At 43.7% G+C, this 19,516-nt stretch overlaps 1 protein-coding gene across 1 annotated transcript in view; it reads right to left on the bottom strand.

Annotated features, from left to right (window-relative positions):
• The window catches only part of SETD5 (SET domain containing 5), a 62,571-nt gene that overhangs the window by 13,869 nt on the left and 29,186 nt on the right, over positions 1-19,516 (bottom strand). Inside the window, exons 3-16 of the mRNA XM_061456124.1 lie at positions 19,122-19,227; positions 18,042-18,253; positions 17,663-17,721; positions 17,070-17,257; positions 15,984-16,022; positions 14,227-14,469; positions 9,363-9,511; positions 8,916-9,033; positions 8,372-8,481; positions 7,840-8,086; positions 7,561-7,641; positions 4,927-5,232; positions 3,755-4,075; positions 2,855-3,097 (exon numbers count right to left, since the gene is read on the bottom strand). Of these exons, the coding sequence (XP_061312108.1) occupies positions 2,855-3,097; positions 3,755-4,075; positions 4,927-5,232; positions 7,561-7,641; positions 7,840-8,086; positions 8,372-8,481; positions 8,916-9,033; positions 9,363-9,511; positions 14,227-14,469; positions 15,984-16,022; positions 17,070-17,257; positions 17,663-17,721; positions 18,042-18,253; positions 19,122-19,227 (2,422 nt within the window). The remainder of the gene's footprint in view (positions 1-2,854; positions 3,098-3,754; positions 4,076-4,926; positions 5,233-7,560; positions 7,642-7,839; positions 8,087-8,371; positions 8,482-8,915; positions 9,034-9,362; positions 9,512-14,226; positions 14,470-15,983; positions 16,023-17,069; positions 17,258-17,662; positions 17,722-18,041; positions 18,254-19,121; positions 19,228-19,516) is intronic.

Here is a 19,516-nt window from a genome sequence, read left to right as displayed (position 1 = left end):
ATTCCAGCAGAGAAATGGCTGAGTTTAATCACATAACAATTCTTTCAGGGCTGTGCTTGCTGCCAGAGACAAAAAGCAAAGAAAAAACTGTGATAAAATGCAAGCAGCAGTTTCCAAGGGGCGTAAACCAAGAAGAGAATAATAAAGGCAAATCTTTTCCTCAGCTGCTAATAAAAGAGATGAAAATCACAGTGGTCTTCTGAATATAGGTTTCACATCTCATGCAAGTGAACATGAATTGAAGTCTCGGCAAATCTGCCCTGTACCTTGATATAAACCAACTCCTGATGGCAGGCAGGAAACCTTTGCTTGCTTTACTATAAAAAATAACCACCACAATGTAAGGGAGAACACCCAGGTGATTCAGTAAAATGACAGCAAATTGCTGAAGAAAAGCAAACAGTGATTTGCACTCGTGTTGTTGGACTCACTTTACCAGCCTCGTCTCCCAGATAGGTTTATAATCATAAATCACCTTTCAGATATCAACAGTTCATCTGCACACCAGCAATACACTCCCCCTTTTTGATACATGTACATGACTTATGATTCCTCAAAGCTATCATGGAAGTGCATCAGAAACTCAGTGGCCACAATCCTCCAAATGAAAAACTTGAAGGCGTGGATGAAAAGCAGGTGACAGGGCCTATTTTGATGGTTTCCACTACTGTACAGCAAATGCTTCTTCTCTGATCAGATATAACTCAATGGGTTCCACTGTGGCCACCAGGGAAAGCGAGAAGTGCCAGCCAGTCCAGAGCACTGCTACCTCAAGTGGGGATCTGATCTGACAGCCAAGTCACTGTACACTGCGTGATTAACATGAGCAGGTTATACAGTTCAGTTTCCTTGTGAGGTTCAGACACTGGCAGGCTCTGGATGCAAACTGAGATCATCAGCTGAGGGGTTTTGGCACAGCTCTCAATAGTTTAAGGAAGAGGCCTGCTGACAATCCAAGAAAATATGTGATCTATTCAATAGCCTTTATAAATCAACCTTCTTGACCGAGCAGACAAAATCAGGTCTTGAGAGAGCAAAGTCATCAAGTCCTGAGCCATTTCTAGACCTCAGCTGGCTGAAAGGGAGGTCTTCCCTGTGAGAGTTTTCTAAACATTCCTGAATGAGAGCAGAGACTTTTTTTACATTTCCAGACTGTCAGTGATGAAACCACTGAATGCTACCAAGTATTCTCCATGAAAAAACCTCGGGAACTCCTACAAAAGTGGATGAAACCACTTACTCAAACAGTTATGGATCATTTCCCTTCAAAAGGTAGAAATCTAACAAATTACTTTCTGCGACGTCTGTTCTGGAAAAAATTAAGGGCTAGAAAACTAATGGTTTATTCTAACAAATGCAGTAAATCATAAACTGAACATGAATCTACATCACCCTGTCAAAGAAAGCTCAGTCATTATCCTGGGATGGACAAAATGGGTGTAGGCTACGAGACACAGAGCAACTCTGCTCTGAAAATGTCCCAGCTGCAACACAACATTCTGTTTTGGGCATTTGGCTTCAGGAAAGACGTAGATTAAATGGAAGCCATCCAGAGTGAGACTAGGCCGTTCCCTCTCCAACAGTGAGAACTATTGTATGATTAGAAAATAGCCAACTAAAGCGACAGATTGGAAGATTTGTTCTGTGACAACAGTTTCCACTGACTTGTGAGCTTGCTGCTGGCTGGTTGTACAGCAAACACAGCAGACAGACAACTCAGAATAGCTCTGACAGGTTCGCTCTCAATGCTTCTCTCTGCCCTGAGGCTCAGAGACACTGTTTTGGTTCAAAAAAAGCAGCTCAAACCTTGAAGTTCTCAGCTTAAAGATGCATGGAGAGATTGTGCAGACACATAGAAACAAACATGGCTTTGTTCATATGAGTATATATGAATGATCAAGAGCTTGACCTGTGAAGAAAATACCCAAGAGAGACCTTGGCTTCTTTCTGTAGGTGCCTGTTAGGGCATAACAACAAATCGGCTGAAGGTGGAAACAATAAAGTCCAAAGCTTCTCCCTGGAAAAACTCCCTCAAAGGCAGACAAAGAAACCAGGCCATGGTACCTGGCTGTGAAAGCTACCAAGAGTGGAAGATCAGAAAGGATTTCCATAACATTGTTCTGAAGCAGTCACACAGGAACTGGAAGAGCCAGTGAGCAAAGATGACAGGCAACAGGCAAGATGGATTCTGATAGAAACCTGACTGAGCAAACTAACCAGGACTACTGTTTCTCTGTGATGGGTAACTGCTAGCATGGCCACATACTATCTCTGGAGGAATGAAGTCCTCAGCTGGGCTTGGGTCAGGCTTCCTGCACAGCCACAAGTATCTGTTGTAGATAGTCTATGATCCCAAATAAAGAGCTGTGGGCTTGCTCTTACAAACAGGTAATCCCTAAGCTTTACTAAACAACAAAAGGTTTCCAAAGACAATGGATCTTGACTAAGGCAATGTATTCCTGAGGTCTTTTGCAACACTGTCTTATCCCAACAATGCCAACCATGCTCTGACTGTGAAAGTGGTAACATAAAACATTCTAAAGGCAATGACTAAAACTCCTTGAATCACATATGCTGGATAGTAAACAGCCACTGCAGATTTGAAAGTACATGTTTCTAAGAGGAGAGTCACGGAACAGTTGTTCTGCCTGGTAAAAGGCCAGGACGAAGACTGAACCCTGGCTAGGAGGGCGTCAGCAACCATAGCCTGGAGACTACATCGACACACCAGGTAAGGCCAGCTCAGCAGGAATACGTGGAAATAGGCCCAAAGAAGACACAATGACTTTACAGGGATGCTAGTAAGAGCTTGCTGACTACAGAGCTCCTGAAGGGGAGACCTGAGCCAACATACCTTTTTACAGGAGCTGTAAATTCCATCCAACAGAAAGGGCCTTCGCCGTCTCTCGGGGTTGAAAGGTGAACCAAAACGAATGTAGTGTTTAGGTGTGGTACAAATCAGCGGGGAGTGGACGAGACCTGGCAACATATTCAGGGTAGTTGCCAAAACTGTTGGGTCTGTAGTAATGCGCAGAGGACATTCGATAGGGCACTCCTGCTTCTCTGCCTTGTCATTCAGCCATTCCGTAACGAGATACTGAAGGAGAAAACATACATGTCAATGCAACTAGAACAGGTGAAGAAAGGCAATATGGCACAAAGGCATATGGGGAAGCAGTGCTCTGGTCAGCCTGTGTGCTGAAACCTCCCTCCATCCTCAACAGGAAGGAACATAGCCAGGACGTCCTGAGTCAAACCCTATTCTCATCTACTGCAGGCACAACAGGCAATCCAGTTCCACACACGTATCTTCTTGATTTTATGCTCTATTCATCTTATTAGAAGGTTCTCCCAAAACTTGATCCCCTTGTTCAAAACTAGAATCCAACTGCAAGCCTAACTGTACTACTGGCTAATGGCCACTAATGGCCAGTACGTGGCAGTTGGCACTAGCTTCTTTGCTGTACCCAGAAGTGAGACCTCTTCCATTGCACCTGCTGGTGTCTAAGGTCTGTGCAGATTTGCCATAAAGATCAACTAATTTCTTTGTCTGATCTTTGTGTGTACAGGGATAAGCAGAGACTCTGAATCATGATGAGGGCTCTTATCCACTACAGAACAAATATCACTGTAAAAAATAAAGTCACGTAATTTCAACTATTCTGAAGAACTGTTTCCCTTGAGCCAACTTTTCCCCAAAGGCCACATAAAACCTTTTTTTCCCCCTCCAGTTTCAGCACTCAATCATATCTACCTTTTTAGTTTTGGGGTACTTTACTGCAGCTCGATTAGACTGAGATCCTGCAGCCAGGGTAGCAGCTGGGTCAGATCCTGTTAACTGTCTGCCTTCTCCTGGACCTTCTACATTGCTGACATCTGCTGTGGTTACCAAGCTGGCAGTGCTTCCTTCCTCTGGAGCAGCCTGTGCGAGTTCAGCTTGCTGGGAACTGGCTTGTTTCTGCCTCCTCAGTCTTTGTGCTGAACTGGTCCGGTATCGAGAGAAGCGGCTTTTTGGTCGAGGCCTGGAGGGTTTTGGTGGAGCTGGCTTAGCAACTGCTTTTTCAGGGACAGCATCCTACAATATAAAGTGTCATTAGTCCAGGCACCTCTGTGAGTAATCTTTTTCTCTGCATACAGCATCAAGGATGGAGATCTACTGAATGACACTACCTGACTCTCAAGATCTGGTTAGTACTGGCTCCTAAGATGGCTTTGAGGACCCTTCTAAAACACTGGAACATTATCCTTGTCTGCTGTGTTCTTAAGGGGGTCCACAAGGACATTGGTCTTAAGGAAGAAAGCAGCAGTATGAAACTTGCCACTTGTCTCAAGGCAACTGGTCTTATTCCTGATCTGAGTTGACATGAATCATTCCAGGTAAGTGTCTGGGCCCTGCCCTATAATGAGAACACATGCATCCAAAGTAGAACAGGCTGAAAAAACAAAGAAAAGGCAAAGAATTCCTCAATCACTGCAGTTACTCATTCAACTTAAGCTCACACCAGTACAGAAGGGGCTCACTTGTTAAAGGAGCTGGGCTTGTTCAGCCCTGTGAAAATTCAGGGGAACCTAAGAGCAGTCTTCCTACATCCAGACTGAAGCTATCAAGAACATGCAGTGATGCATCAATGTACATACACTGAAATGAGAGGTTCAGACTGGATACAAGGCAAAATTGTTTCACCATGAGAACAGTCATGAACTGGAAGAGGTTTCCCAGAGGGACTGTGAGGTCCCTCCTTAGAGGTATTCAAGCCAAGGCTGGTTAAACCCTGGCCAACCCAGGCTGACCTCAGAGCTGATCCTGCCTGACATAGAATGGATTAGAGACCCCATGAAGCTCCTCCCATCCTGAATGATCTTATGATCAGATCTGCTGCATCTGAGCTTGCTACAAGCTATTAAACCATCCTATCTTCATCTTACCATTACTTGTGAAGACCGTCGTGTGTTCACCCCGGTACTGCTGTTACTGTTAGAAACATTTGGAGGAGCAGGAGCAGGAGCAGCAGCAGCAGCAGGAGCAGCAGCAGCACCAGCACTCTGTGCTGAACTTCCATCCTCAGTTTCAGGAGTCTCTGTTTTTACTTCCTCCAGCTCAGGAGCTTCAGAACTGATGGTGACTTCAGCATCAGTGCTGTTACGGTCTGAGGGTTGCTCTCGTCTCCTCTTTCTCTTTTCCAAGTTTTCAAACATGTGCATGATGGCTTCTACCTTCCTGTCTTCCCGGGACTAGAACACAAGAGGTAAATTTATGTCAGCACTGCAAATCATGCACATAAAGAGGAGGAGGCAAGAACAGATACGGGATGCGGCGCAGGAAGGAGAGCAACTGCCAAAAAGCAATGACAAGAGCCAGAAAGGGGACAGAAAGAAGCAGTTCTTCCCAGATATTTGCATTTTCCAAAGTGGCAAATTTCCCAGAACAACAAAATAATCATGTGTTCATAGAGTAACTAGAAGAACTAGACCTTGTTCTTCAATAGGACCACTTAGATACTACTGAGTTACATTTATAAAACAGCCGCAAGGAAATTCATGATTTTGAAGAACTAAAAACCATAAGAAAGAATAGAGTGAAGAGACAACTTGGAAACAAACAGAGCTACTCGCTAATGACTAAACATTAGAAGCAAACAGAAGCCAGAGGCAATAGAAGTAAGTGAAGCAGTAATTTGCAGCAAGTATAACACCACACAAACTGACTGAAACGATCCAGATTCATTCATTCCGTGATGCCAGGAGATCACCCAGCTCACAAATAAAAGCTCTTGTCTAAGCAGCTTATATAGTGGGTAAGAAAAAGAGAACATGAGAGAATAGAGGCCAAACCGAAGGTGTTTACTAGGTAAACAGAAACAACAGGAATTCCTATCACCAAGCTGTGTCAGAAGTAACTGGAATTATGCATGTAAAAGGCCCAGTACAACAAAGACTGGCAGAAAACACAGGCTAAATCAAGTGAATATTTAGATGTGGGTCAAGTGCCTTCTGAAACTTGTCATGGAGGAGAAAGTACTTTGAAGCACACAGGAGTATTTAATCACAGCAGCCTGGCCTTTACAGTTTTCTGGTCAAAACTATTCCATATGCACCAAAAAGTCCCCAGACCAGACACTGGGAAAACTACAGCTATGTGTATTTACCTGGTGCCAAGTATAGAAAACCGAATCTCCTTAAAGGAGATTAACTGGTGCCACGCACAGGAACAGGGCTTACAGGCTCACGGGAAACGAACACTTTCTGAACTGTACTATCCCAGGAAGAGATCAGCTTCTCTGCTGAATGAAATCTACCCCCAAGCTAAAGGGCAGCTTGATGGATGGCTGCTCCTATTCAGATTTCAGTAGGAACTGACTGCTTTATCTCCCCACGAGATAAGCCAAGGATCTCTCACTGGGATGGCCCTCGGCTCTGCACTTTGTTGCACTAGCTCCACATTTAAGGCATTCTCAGGAAATTTACACATGGAAGATCCCTATCTCCCATTAGAAAAAGACAGGAGATTACGGGATTTGGTGAACAAATGAAAAACAGGGAACTCCTTGTTCCCAACGCATTTGTTGGTTGGTAGAAGGATGGGAGCACATTTTCCTTCTTCCTCGGTTTGTTTGTTTGTTTTTGTGGTTTTGGAGGGGGGTGTAATTCTTTTTTAATGGATAGAGCCAGAATAGCTCCATTCACATGCATGAAGCATTCTGTTCCAGGGAGCAATCCCAGGTGCCATGAGAAGCACAAGAGAAAACAAACAGCTTTAGTGAGAACAGAAGAAAGGCTGAGAAGGGACTGTGTTATCAAAGATCCAAGAGCACTATGGAATATCTTGACTAAGACAATAATGATTTGGAAGCACAAAGGAATTTCCAAATAAAGAACATAGGTTGTTGACTTGTGCCAACAATGCTGTTTGTGGTCTACCCTTCATATTAACTTCTGCCACTTGATCCTACCCTTTTCCCACTTGGCAACGCATTTATGAAGCCATACAGGGAACAGATATACATTAACAAACCTAACCCTCTAAAACACGTCAAGTTTTAACATAAATCAGGTCCTGGTTCATCATACCATCTAGTGGAAGGTGCCCTGCCCATGCCAGAGGGATGGACTAGGTGCCCTTTCAAAGTTTCTTCTGACCCATACTATTCTATGATTCTATACGGCTCCATAAACTCCTGTAATAGCAATAAGGAAGGGCAGCAGGAATGTAAAAAGGGTGCATTTATCTTTTTGGAATCTAGTGCTGATTGTCTTGTTAATGTTATATTTTAGAGCATAGAACAGCTCTGAAAGTAACAGGCCCTTCAATTAGGAAATATATATACACACATACCCCCCTCTTCTAATCTGCAGTGTTCTAACATAAATCCTATGTAATCAGTCCGCATGGTTGTTTTTTTTGGGGTGGTTTTGGGTTTTGTTTGTTTTTAATCAAATTACTGAAGACCACTGACAGTTGGAATTTGTGTTGAAACAAGTGAAATCACCACTTAGACCTGTTGGTCACTGCATGAAGCATGTCCTAAGGGGGATGATACCCAGACTAAGAAAGGTACTTGCCCGTCGGCTGTGGGCCAAAGCTCCCTGTTCATCTCCAGGCTCCTCTTTCTCCCCTTCTTGCTTCTCCTCCTTCTCTGCTACCTGAAAGAGAAGCCCAGATTTAGTATGTCAAAGATCTGGTACTGTCATAGTTAATCAGGATTCCTATGATAATCTAAGGTGCTAAAGGCTTAAAAAAGGCCTCCTGCAATTGCTGTTCTGAAGATCCCAGTGCTGCAGTGCATCAGATTCCACACCACTCAATGATAAAAGCATATATAACGGTGTCAAGGGCTTTACCTCATTGTCACTGACTGCTGCAGGTCCCTCAGGAACTTCCTCTGTTTGCTGACTGCTGTTCTCATCCGAAGCCATGCCCTGCTGTTCCATTTCCAGCTCCTTTCGACGGGCTTTCCGCCGGCGTGTTTCTGCCCCAATCAGTGTGCCTAAAACAGGTGGAGGTAGGTGTTCTGCAGCATTTGGGCTACGTTTCTGCACAGGGCAATTCCGGTTCCCCTTGTGACACGCACAGTCCACTTTATAGTTGCTGCTCCAAAACACAAACATAATTCGTGTCACTCTTCATTTCTCAACCCTTCTACAGAGACATTCAATGCATCTCCTACTAAACATCTCACCACGTGCCAAAGCAAGGACAGCAGGCTACCTTATGGCCTCTATTGGAGAATATGCCAGCAGAACTGGACAGAATAGCCGGAAAATGCAATTCAGTAGAAAACGGAGCAAAATGTAGAATGCGAGGAAAGGGCTGGAGGAAGATGTCCAGTCCAGGAGGGCAGTGGAGAGCTCCTGGGCGAGGTGAAGGACTCACCAGATGTTGTACTCATAGTCAAAGGCGATGGTAACCTCTGTGTCCTTGGCAATGGTGGCAACAGCATAGATACACAGGTGGATCATCCCATCAGCAATCACATGACGAACCTTGTTAAACAAAGTAGAGAGAAACTAACATCTCCACAAGTTGCACTTCTTATTTCCAAGAGGGAAGGCTCCTCTGCGAAGTAGCTCTTATTTATTCCATGAATAATTACCCCAAATTCTCCATAGGGAAAAGCCTGCATCACTGCTCTTGTCTCATCCTGTGTTTTTCCACTTACTACCAACCTGCTTACCCTAACTCACTCTGCAGCCAAAGGAAAGCCATAAAAGAAACCTCTTCCTTCCAAACAAAAAAAACCCAAATCAAACAACCCTTGTGTTCTTAAACTTTCTCATCTTCCAAGTATAAACCATCAAACAAGCATGAGATGCAGAGCATTTACCCCATTTACTGCATTTTAAATTTGAATATTCATAAAAAGGGAATGCATTAAACGTGGATTTGCCATTAGAGTGATGAAGAAGAGAGAATTTACCTCTGCATTCGGAGTGCAGGACCGCCTGATGAACCTGGCGTCATTACCAAAGGTGCGGGCATCAACACACATTTCAACACCATTGAACTTGGAGTAGAACAGCACAAAGGGATATGGCCTGAAGAAGTAACAGAAGGTCTCAATCCCCAAATACCCAATCCCCATGGCATTTACAACAGGTATCCCCCTCACTTCACTGGAAAAAGCACTTCCATCAGCACTATTGCTCGGGATGCTTAAGCACTTCCATCATCACAGTCTAACAGATCTACTTCAGAGGGGTTTGGGTCCATAAACAGAGCATCAGGCTGAGGTTGTACATTTGATTTCCCATTTCTGTGGATGTCCCAGCTTACAAGGGCCCTGTTAAGAGTGCATTATCCTACAGAGACATTAGCCTCTCCATGCCACGATGCTCTCATACTAATCACTTCATAGTACTCTTACTTTTTGAAGAAATGCCCATTGACCTCGAATTGCTGCCGTAACATAACCTTCCCTCGATACTCAATTATAAGGGTGTCTAGTGCCAAGTCTCTTGCTGCCCTCAGGATCTTCCGGTGCTTCTGAACCCGAGTCACCCTTCCCAGCTGCAGCTGTAACAGAAATCAGAGCAACAGATGAGAATTTAAACCAAAGGCCTTTAACTCATGCAGTGTATTTTACCTACATGAAAAGAGAAATTACTCTAGTGGCAACACACAAAAGCTCTGCCAGGTGAATATATTGTTTATTCTGTAGCAGTTTAGTAACAACCAATGAGTTTGATAATATTTATCAAAAGCAAAGAGTATTTATTCCTTTCTTTTAACAATACATCTCACAAATCTACCAGACCGAGGATTTCAGTCTTGCAGCTAGGAGGTATAATCAGACCTGTCAGTTGCTGCTAACAGGGAACTGCAATTATGGCTACTTTCACAGCCAGAATAACTCAAATCTTCCCTAAATTGTGGGTTGTCACACATTCAGAGGAAAAAACACAAGCTTTTCCTTCTGCAGAGGATGCTAAATTCCACCTAACAGGCCAAAGACTTCCGCTGGCAATTTCTATCTCCATCCAGAAACTTCTCTTCATCTGCCTGCTCAACTAGTGCTCTGGGTTTTTTACATGAAGAAACGATTTTGTAAGTAAGCATTTTACTGCATCTTCTTTATGTTAAAGTCTATAACTCTATCACAATGGATTTTCACAATGGTGTCTTGACAGTATGAAACAGCAACATTCTTTAAGCACAGACATCCAAATACAACACAATTTATGGAATAATGGAAGGGTTATTACAAGCACTGAAAGACTTCCATAAAAACAAAGTCCTTCTCTTGCTTAACAGATTGAACCTCTCTGCAAGTAAAGATTATGTGAAGACGGCTGGCTGCCTCACCACTAGAGCTGTGCCTGTTCTTTCCTAAGCATGCTATTCATTGCTCTTAAGGACCCGGTTCTGATAGTTTTCCGGAGTGAATTGAGGCATAAGTGCTCTTACTCCAGCAATAATAACAGTCATCTATCTAAATGGGATGTAAATCACAACATTTTATTAAAAGCAAGCTCCCAACTTTTGCTGATAGAACTTTCTTGTTAGAAAGAGCTACTGAGCACGCTGCTCAAATGGGTAAAAATCACATTAACTTCAGAAGGGGCTCAGTTTGGACAATGACATTCTAACCTTGTGAAAATGAACTTAATGCCTTAAGGCAGCACTTAGAACCAAATGAAACTCTCCATACTGAGTGCATGAGAGTACAGAACCACAGATAGGTTGTTTTTTTTCGGAAGCAATCTTGTATGTGCTCTGAATTAAACTTCTTTGGGAAGAAGATGGCTTTAATTGTTTTAATATGACATTATGCTGCAGACCTTGGACCAGCCAGTGAAGTAAGATGTTTGTTGACTTCTCTCAGGTCCAGAATAAAGACAGCTTCATGAAAATATTTATCTGAAACCTATGCAGATGGAACTAATGGTCTTGCTATTCCAGATCTCCTTGTATATCTCTCTTTCGTACCACAGTATCTGCTGGCAATGGGAAAAACCTGCATGTACATATCTGAGCCGCTGAAAAGCCTTGCATGGTGTCATTTGCCTATCACAGGTCCTGATAGGAGCTTACAGAGGATTCCTCAAGTCCACTGAACTAGCAGAGAAGAAACATGTTACTTCCAGACTAAGAAGCCAAACTGGCCCTGATTTCTGATCAACAAATCCATGACATGAGTGCACTGTAAGATAAGACTGTTTGCATTGCAAAGAGTAGTGGCTAAGTTGTTTCAAAAACACTGGATGTGCTTTGTACTGTGGTAAGACAGAGTAAATAAATAGGAATAGTTTTCTTAGTGTGTGACAGAAGGAGATAAGGAGCAAGTCCCTGAAGTTAGTAGGTAAATCAGGACTGAGACAAAAGCATGTCTCCAGTTGAACTTGAACAATTCTGTTCCTATACTACCACTTGGTTTGCTGTCATACCCAGTTTCTCATCTACGCAGAAAGGTTGGACCAGACAACCTTCAGCAGTTCCTCCTAACCTAAATTATCCTACTAGTCTATCAAATTCTCTTAGTATCTCTCAGAGATGTGAGTTAATGGCTGGCAGCCTTCACTATGGCCCATGACTGGCCTGTATTACTGTTCACCTGGTGCTGGAACAGAGGTGGAATAAGGTGGGGTGGTGGGAGGTAAGGGGAGCCCATGAAGGAAAGAGAAGCTCTGCATCTGTAAAACTTAGTTATCCGAGTTTGGTAAAACAGGAATGATCTCCCAGCTTTTTCTGCTAAGGCCCTGGCTCAGCTTGTTTTGGTTCCCTGAATTCAGAAATAAGAAGAGGATTAAATGCCATGCTTTCATGTGTGAAAAGAACAAATGATTTTGTTCATGTCACTCCCTGGGGACTGCTGACTGCTAATCAAACAAAACTGCTCCGATATGTTTCCAGAGCAACATCTGCAATAACACTCAGTGGCTTTATTTTATAAAGGCCCTTTCGCTCTTCACTTCAGAATGTGAAATCATTCAGGAGTTTGAGCTCAAGTCAGCAATTATCAGAGGCAACAAAGGGCAGATACTGACCCTGGGTTTGGTTTGGCAACAGCAGGCAGAAAAGTGATTCACAGCTTTCAGTTTGTTGAGCATCTGGCAGCAGCCAGCACTGAGATGATTTTATTCATGACACTGAGCAGCTTCATATTTTCACAACTTTCCCTTTGCATCATGAGGGCAGTTGAGAATTGGTTTATTCAAAGCATTCCAATGATCAAAATCCCATATCCATGTATAACTCTCAGGCCATCCTTCCCTACTCCTCTTGGCATGGGGAAGCTTTTAGGTCACACTTCTCTCTCTTCTTTCTTTAAGTACAGACTTGCATCATTATTTACCCAAGCCAAAAACCACTCTCAACTGTGAGAGTATGCAAGGTATATAAAGCATTTCATTTTTGTTCCTTCCTCCTCTCTCCAGAGTCTTCAGAGCCAAACAGAGCAGTTACAATACCCATCTTCTACATGCTGCTGCTATCTGCGTATTCACACGATTTTCTTGATTTTTTTCCTAGCTCCAAGTACCTATTTCCTTATTGCCCATAAAAGCTATTTTTACATCCAGTAACAATATCTAGTTAAAAGACAACTGATGCAAAACAAGAAGCCTTCTCAGTTTATCTAATAAAGATGAGACCAATGAGTGGAACAAAAGCATAAAGCACAGGACCAGAAACCATGCACTCCTCACATGTACAGGCTGTCCTCCACACAACACTCCACAGCCATCTGCTGAGCAGAGAAAACAAGGACATAAGGGGCTGACAAGCAGAAGTCAGGGACATCCACTCTGTCTTCCCTCAGTGTCCAAGCAGAACTACAAATCCTTCAAGTCCTTTTATACTATCCTGGCACGTGCGATGTGCAATAGGTACCTACTCACAGCTTGTTTAGAGTAACTGCAGCTCACTAGGAAGTCTTGTAACTTACTATCTTTTTATTTGTTTGGGATATATTGCATGTGGAGTCTTCCAATTTGGGATTCTGGCTGCTATTCCCTGTGGGAAAACCTGTATCTGTACAGGGGTGAAGGGAGAGGGCAAAAGAGCATGACAAAACCAAGCACACTGATGTATGATACCTTCTATAGTCACCTGTCCTGCTGTACTCTATGAAGGTGATAAAAAGAAACAGCGTATGTTTTACTACTCATTTCAGGACTTTTCCTAAAACTCATGTGAAGGAGATTGAAGAGTTTACATTTATACTCAGAAAATACTAACATTTCTAGAGATGCAGAACATTTTCTTCCCTGTATTTCCTCAGTTCCTCTCCTTAGGGAGGCTACTCGCACAGCAAAGTACAAGTGTTTCTCCCCAACCCCCCCACAAGTCTTATTATTGCAGACCTAGAGGCAAGAGTGGAAGGAAGTTGGGTCCAAAGTCCTTTTTCTGCACTCTCCCTTACTGGCAATATCTGTGCTCTGCCTGAAGTGCTTCACCTACACAAAAGCAGAGGGAAAGGTGGGAGGGAGCACGTGAACTTCACAGAGCAGTGAGTCAGCTGATATAAACATGAATGATTCAAGCACAGACATACCTGACATTCAGGTTCTGACTCTTGTTCCCCTTCTACAGAAGAGGTGCTCTACATCTGTTTTGGAGCCCATCCTTTTCAATTGCACCTATCTCCATTCCCTTGGCCAAAGAAGCCCCACAAAGCCTAAACTGAGTGGGAATGCTGCTCTTTGTCCCATAAAGCATGGACCAGATAAAACATCAGCTGAGAAGAGTAATGGGGATGACATGCACCACACAAACACATCCGTTTCCTGTTTCTCCTTGTCTACATGCACTCCATAAAGCTGGTAAGACACCAATCATTCACATCTTGGAAAACTTAGGGAGACAGCTCCCCAAAATCAACTGTAGTTGTACACTATTTGGAAGTCACCAGACTCCAAATAATCATCCAAAATATTCAAATCATTGAAAGACAGGAAAATTCAGCTGGAAAGCAGGAAATTTCCTATCTCCAGCAAGTGATAGGTCTGGTTCTGCCTCAAGCCATTCAGTGACTGAAAGTATTCATGACAAAATACCTGTGAACCATGTAACAACTGTACAAAATACTCCCAAATTAACAACACTGGTCTGGTTGAATGTGAGTGTTTCTGAATCTGTCTTGGTCCTGACATCTCTTCTGTTCCCTTTTATATCAGATCTGTGTCTACTGGTCTGGAATTAAATAACCAGCTACGATATTGCTCACCCATGCCTTATATCTAGAAACCTGAGGACCTGACCTACCCCACTTCAGTCACAAAGGTTCTTACCTGCATCTGGGACCCAATAACAGTATTATTGCAGGCCAACTCTGTTTTGTTGATTGTGTCTAGCAGAGCAGTTTTGCCCACATAGTCTTTATTAGAGTTTAGATGCCGCTCCAGCAGGTTCTGCACATCAGCACTGTACTGGTTAGTGAAGGCTTCCTCGTACTGATCTGTCCACAGGCGTATTCGGTTCTCCCACCCTTCAGCTGTGTTTTCATCCAAGGCATGTGCTTCAGAAGGGGAATTCTGCAGCAAAGAGCAAAGAGTGAATGGCTAGCACACAATGGGAAAAACCTATCCACAGTGCTGAGTGTGTGAATATGCTACACAAAAAGGCAGATCTATTCCAAGCTAATAATGTGTTGGTTATGAGGACATCTTTTTCAGAGCCTGCATCCTCCAGAACATTGTACAACAGTGCACATAAGAATATAGAGAGAACTCCATGCAGGACTAAGATCTCTTGAGAGCTGGTACTTGGCACTGCTACATACAAGAAAATTAAGCTGGTCCATGGCCAGAAAAGGTTTTTAAGTCACTTAGGAAAAATAATTAGGAAGATCTAAAAAGCAAAGGAACAGAACGCGCAAAGGCAAATAAATGTCATGTAGGCTTGCCCTAGAGTCAACCCACTCATGCCCAGCCTAATGCCAGGTGATGCTGGCTGCATCTCAATCTTTGCAGTGACTGATCCAAAAATACTTCTGAACCTGACAGTGAAACGGTTATGGGGTTTTCAAGGAACTGAATGTAGAGCATCAGCTAATACCCAGAGGGTTAAAACTGCAAGTCCTAAGCAGTGTAAAGAAGACAGGGCAGAATCGGGTAATTCACTTAGACTATCTTGGAAGGAAGGGGAAGAAAGAAGCTGGTAGGGGAAAAATACCCAAAACAAACAAGCTTCATTCTTGACAGTAACAAATAATATCCCAGAGGTCAGTAACTCAACTGGCTTTATAAAGGACTGAGACATATGTGACACTGAGTTCTTAGTGACAAGGATCACTGAAGAACAATCATTATTTTTATGGTATCTATTAACAGCATGAACACTTTTAATGCATTTTCACCCTCTCAAGGCACTTGAGTTCTATGGAGATAGGTGCATACGGACAGACACACCACAGGATTGACCCATTTCCTCTGAGCTACCTGCTAGAAGCCACTGTTGGCTACAGACCTGGGGTCAGACGGAGCCGACTGAACTTTAAGGCACCTCTTGTGTTTCTAACAACACGTTTAGTTCAAAGTCTCCCTTTTTTTGTCAACTTCCTATCAGACAGCCACACCTACCAGGATTGCAGAGAGTCAGAGATCAATACATCATCCCATCCCATCCCTCGTAAGAGGATGTGGAGAGAAATAAGGCCACATTGCAAGGGACTCCTAACATTAAACCCATGTACTGCTTTGATGCCCAGGTTTAAAATAGCTTTGATGCAATTAAATGATAACTGACCTCACAGAAGAGTGGCTACAACCAGTTCTACATCCCTTACATCAAACATCCCACTCCCAAGTGTCATCAATCAGTCATATCTCTTGGAATTGGATGATATTACCTTACAGAAAGCTATCTGAAGCAGAAGCAAGGTTCAAGGGGCAACTCCTGTGAACAGGCCTGCCTGTGGTGCATGGTAAGGCTTGAGATTATTCTGAGGCCAGGCCCACAATCAAAAATTCCCCAGACAAACCAAGAGAGGCACAAAACACAGGGGAAAAACCCATCACCAGCAGAGAAGGTTCTCAGTCCTACTCACCTTCATCCTCAGAGACTTTCGCGAGCCCTCTCGAAAGGCCTGGCATCAAACAAGCAGAAAGAGAGAGAAAAGACAAGGCATTATACATAGACTCAGAATTAGTGTCCCAGAACTACAATAGATCTCACTCCAACAGACCAACCCTTAACAAAAGATGACAAGAATTACAGGAAGACCTATGAAAGGAGCAATGGACTTGGAACAAAAAAGCTCTGCAATGCAAATCTAGTGGAAACTGCTGAAAAGCTTGACAGCCAGGATTGCTGAACTAAAAAGGCTGCCTCATACTTAGTAAAAAACCTCGAGATCAAAACCAAAACTGTCCCAACTAACCCCACTTGCTCTGATAGAAGAAAGGGCCAGCAACAGAACCCAGCTGGTTCATACCAAGAAACCCTGAAGACCTCACATGATTCCTGCTCCCAGTCTTTTATTGAGTCAGTGCCTACAACAAGAACTTCAAGGGAAACCTAAGCTAGGGAAGATGATGGTAAAGCTAAGCTGATGATGGGGAAGAACCAGCTGCTCACACACTTGCATTCCAACATAAGCAATCCAAAATTATTTCAGTCCCCAAACCCTCACAAACAAGACTGTAAAGTCAGCCCTCATCAAATGTTCAGCACTACCTACGTAGTTTTCCACACAGGCACTATCTCTGTCCCTAATGAACAGTGCCAAGAAGCTCTGTAGTCCAGATTCCTTAACATAGCCGGCTAAGAAATGCCACGTTCCCTTTGGTTTTGATTCCGTTCACAGACTGCCCCTTTGCCACAAACAGCCTCCAAAAGCTACTTCCCTAAATGCTAATAGACCAGAAGGCAAAAGATGTAATCGAATCCAAGCTCTGAGCATGAATGGACAGCGTTGGGAAAGAAGGGTGGAGTTCCAGTAAGGTAATTTTTAAACCAACAGCCACGTACTTGAGCAGGTCACAAATACAAGGCGTCGCATTATTACACCAGAGAGAGCAATTCCGGACAGGACAAAAGTTCCTTGTCTACTGCCAGCTTGTCACCCTGCTGTCAACACTGCTCCAGAGAGCCTTCAGTAGGAACTGCAGCAACCTTGTCTCACTCCACATACCTTGATCTTTTTGGCCTTTGGAGCAGTGCGAGCTTTTTCTGTGCTCCTCTTCCTCTTCTTAGGTTTGCTTCTACGGACACGGTTGACAGTCAGCGTGATGCTCGTAGGGGTGTGCTGTGTAGCTGTGTACAGCACCGTAGAGGGAGATAGCTCTTCATCCCAGCTCTCAGTTGCGCTGCTGTCCCCGCCTAGAGAGAGAAGTGCTCTGTTAGCAATATTTTTATTCATCCCAGAGGTAACAGCTTACCCTTATGTCTGTTTTCACCAGGACAATTTGATGACCCTGCACAGCTCTGCCCTGAGAAAACTATTCCACCAGTTTTCCCACCCAAACTGGGAACAGGTCTCCCAAACTTCTGATATCTCAGAGAATGACATTGATGAACATTTCCCTCTTCTGTTCACAAGGTAATCTGATTTTCCTAAGAGCTAACTGAGGTGAGGGGAAAGGAGAGGAGAAAATCCCAATGGTTGGGAGGCAAAGAACATTAGCGGGCACTGATCACAACTGGATGATTACAACAATCAAAAGACAAGGGTCTTGTAGAAAGAAAGCAAAAGTCACCATTATCAGCACTACAACCCAGGCTCACCTGACACGTTGTCCTGCTTCCGGCGGCGGAGTCTGATCACCTTCCCCCTGCTCATTCCTCTGCCAAAGGAGAATGCACAATTGAAGCTGGTTTGTAGGAGTAAAGTCACTTGAAATTCAACAGGATGTCACAAGATGCGTGCCCTCAGTGGGGCCCAGGATGATAAGAACATCGATTTAACATCCTCATCTCCACTCCTGGTGCCACCAACACTTGTCAGGCTGACAACGCAAAGGAGGAGGGTCAATACTGGGTAAAGCACTGGAAAGAACGCTCCAGTTAGCAAAAGGAAGTCCGTCCCATAGCCCAAACGTGACACGGATCGGTAGGAGAAGTCAACACAAGGAGCAGTCCACATCTGCACTGCACCAAAGCTTACCTGCACTTTTCACACTTGAGGAGGAAACCATCTTGAGAGACACTGCAGTGGCACCAAGTGGGAATTGATTCTCCTTCTGAGGAGCTTTCACTATCCCCGGAGTTCTCCTCATCAGGTGAGTGCAGGCCGTTCAGTTCTGCACGAGGTATAATGGTCTGGACAGGAGGAGAGGCTGGCGGCGTTGGAGGAGGAGGGGCTCCATAATTATGATCCTGAAAACGAGTATTTGCAGTACTACTTTTAACATGAAGATAGGCTGCCTAGAAACTGAAGCCCCACATCCACAGTTCCCAGGTTATTATTTAACAACTGGTGTAAACTAGTAGCCTGAATTCCTCAATCTACCAAGAAAGTAAAGCAATAGCTCTGAAAGATGCAAACGGTTTTCATCTGCACCAATAAATTCAATTCAAAACCTATGAAAACAACGAGGCTATTTCAACATTAACTGTTGTGCTGCTACTAATCTGACATGACACCAGTGGTCAAACACTGGAACCGGTTGCCCAGAGACGTTGTGGAGTTTCTGTGTGTTGAGATATTCAAAACCCAACTGGACACAGTCCTGGGCAACCTGCTCAAGCAGAGTCAGCCTGAGCAGGGGGGGTGGATTATGTGATCTCAAGAAGCCCCTTCCAACCTCAATGACTCTGTGATGTCCTGTGCAGCCCATAGTTTCAAGCCACGCTCCCACTCTTCCTGACTGTTCCTTGTTCCTCATAGTTATAAGTTAGCAACATGAAAATCTGCACAGTTGAAACAAGTATAAATAGTGCATAATAAAGCAAATGGGGCATAACATTACCACCAGGAAAATATTACATGCTCAAAAATAGTCACACTTCATTCATATACTTCAGTTAAAAATCTATCACCTAGAACGCTAATAAAGCTTGCTATGGAGTATGCAAGACTTCACAAACAATAAACACACAAATGCAAAATGTATGGCAGAACTCAACTGTAACTCAGTGCTCCCTAATGAATTTCCTAAGGCTTAACAGGCAAAGAACTATGGAACAAGGAGAAATGAGTAAAGTAGACAGTAAAGAGCTGATTCACTGCAGAGAGAGTACTCACTGCGTAAGGCAGCCCGCGATAGCTGTGTTTCTGGGTGGCCCCATAGCCGTGGCTGGAGTACACATTCTTCTCACTGACAGCTGGACTAGCTTCCACAGACTCTGGGCTGCAGAGAGGGCCAGAAGTAAAACCCATCAATACAACATCATTTCTTTAGTGCTGGTATTTCACTGCTCTTTTCTAGTCAACACATGAGCTCAAAATGAAGAAACTTCATGAAATCAAGGTGTGATTATGCGCTTCACCAAGCATCATGTGTGCAGAAGTTGTACAGGATGAACCTGCTTTGAGAGGGAAGGAACTGAGTAAGGGCCACCCTGGATAACTCATTAAACTGGGTCTCAATCTGGGAAGTTCAAAAGATAATTAGCATGCAAGAAGCTCAGTTTCCTTAT

The sequence above is a fragment of the Pezoporus flaviventris genome, unplaced genomic scaffold, assembly GCF_033815535.1.
Source record: "Pezoporus flaviventris isolate CSIRO_AGI_PZ_B2104156 unplaced genomic scaffold, CSIRO_AGI_Pfla_v1 ptg000021l, whole genome shotgun sequence".
Lineage (NCBI taxonomy): Eukaryota > Metazoa > Chordata > Aves > Psittaciformes > Psittacidae > Pezoporus > Pezoporus flaviventris.
The sequence above is the reverse complement of the archived record's forward strand: the minus strand, read 5'-3'. Positions and strand labels throughout refer to the sequence as shown.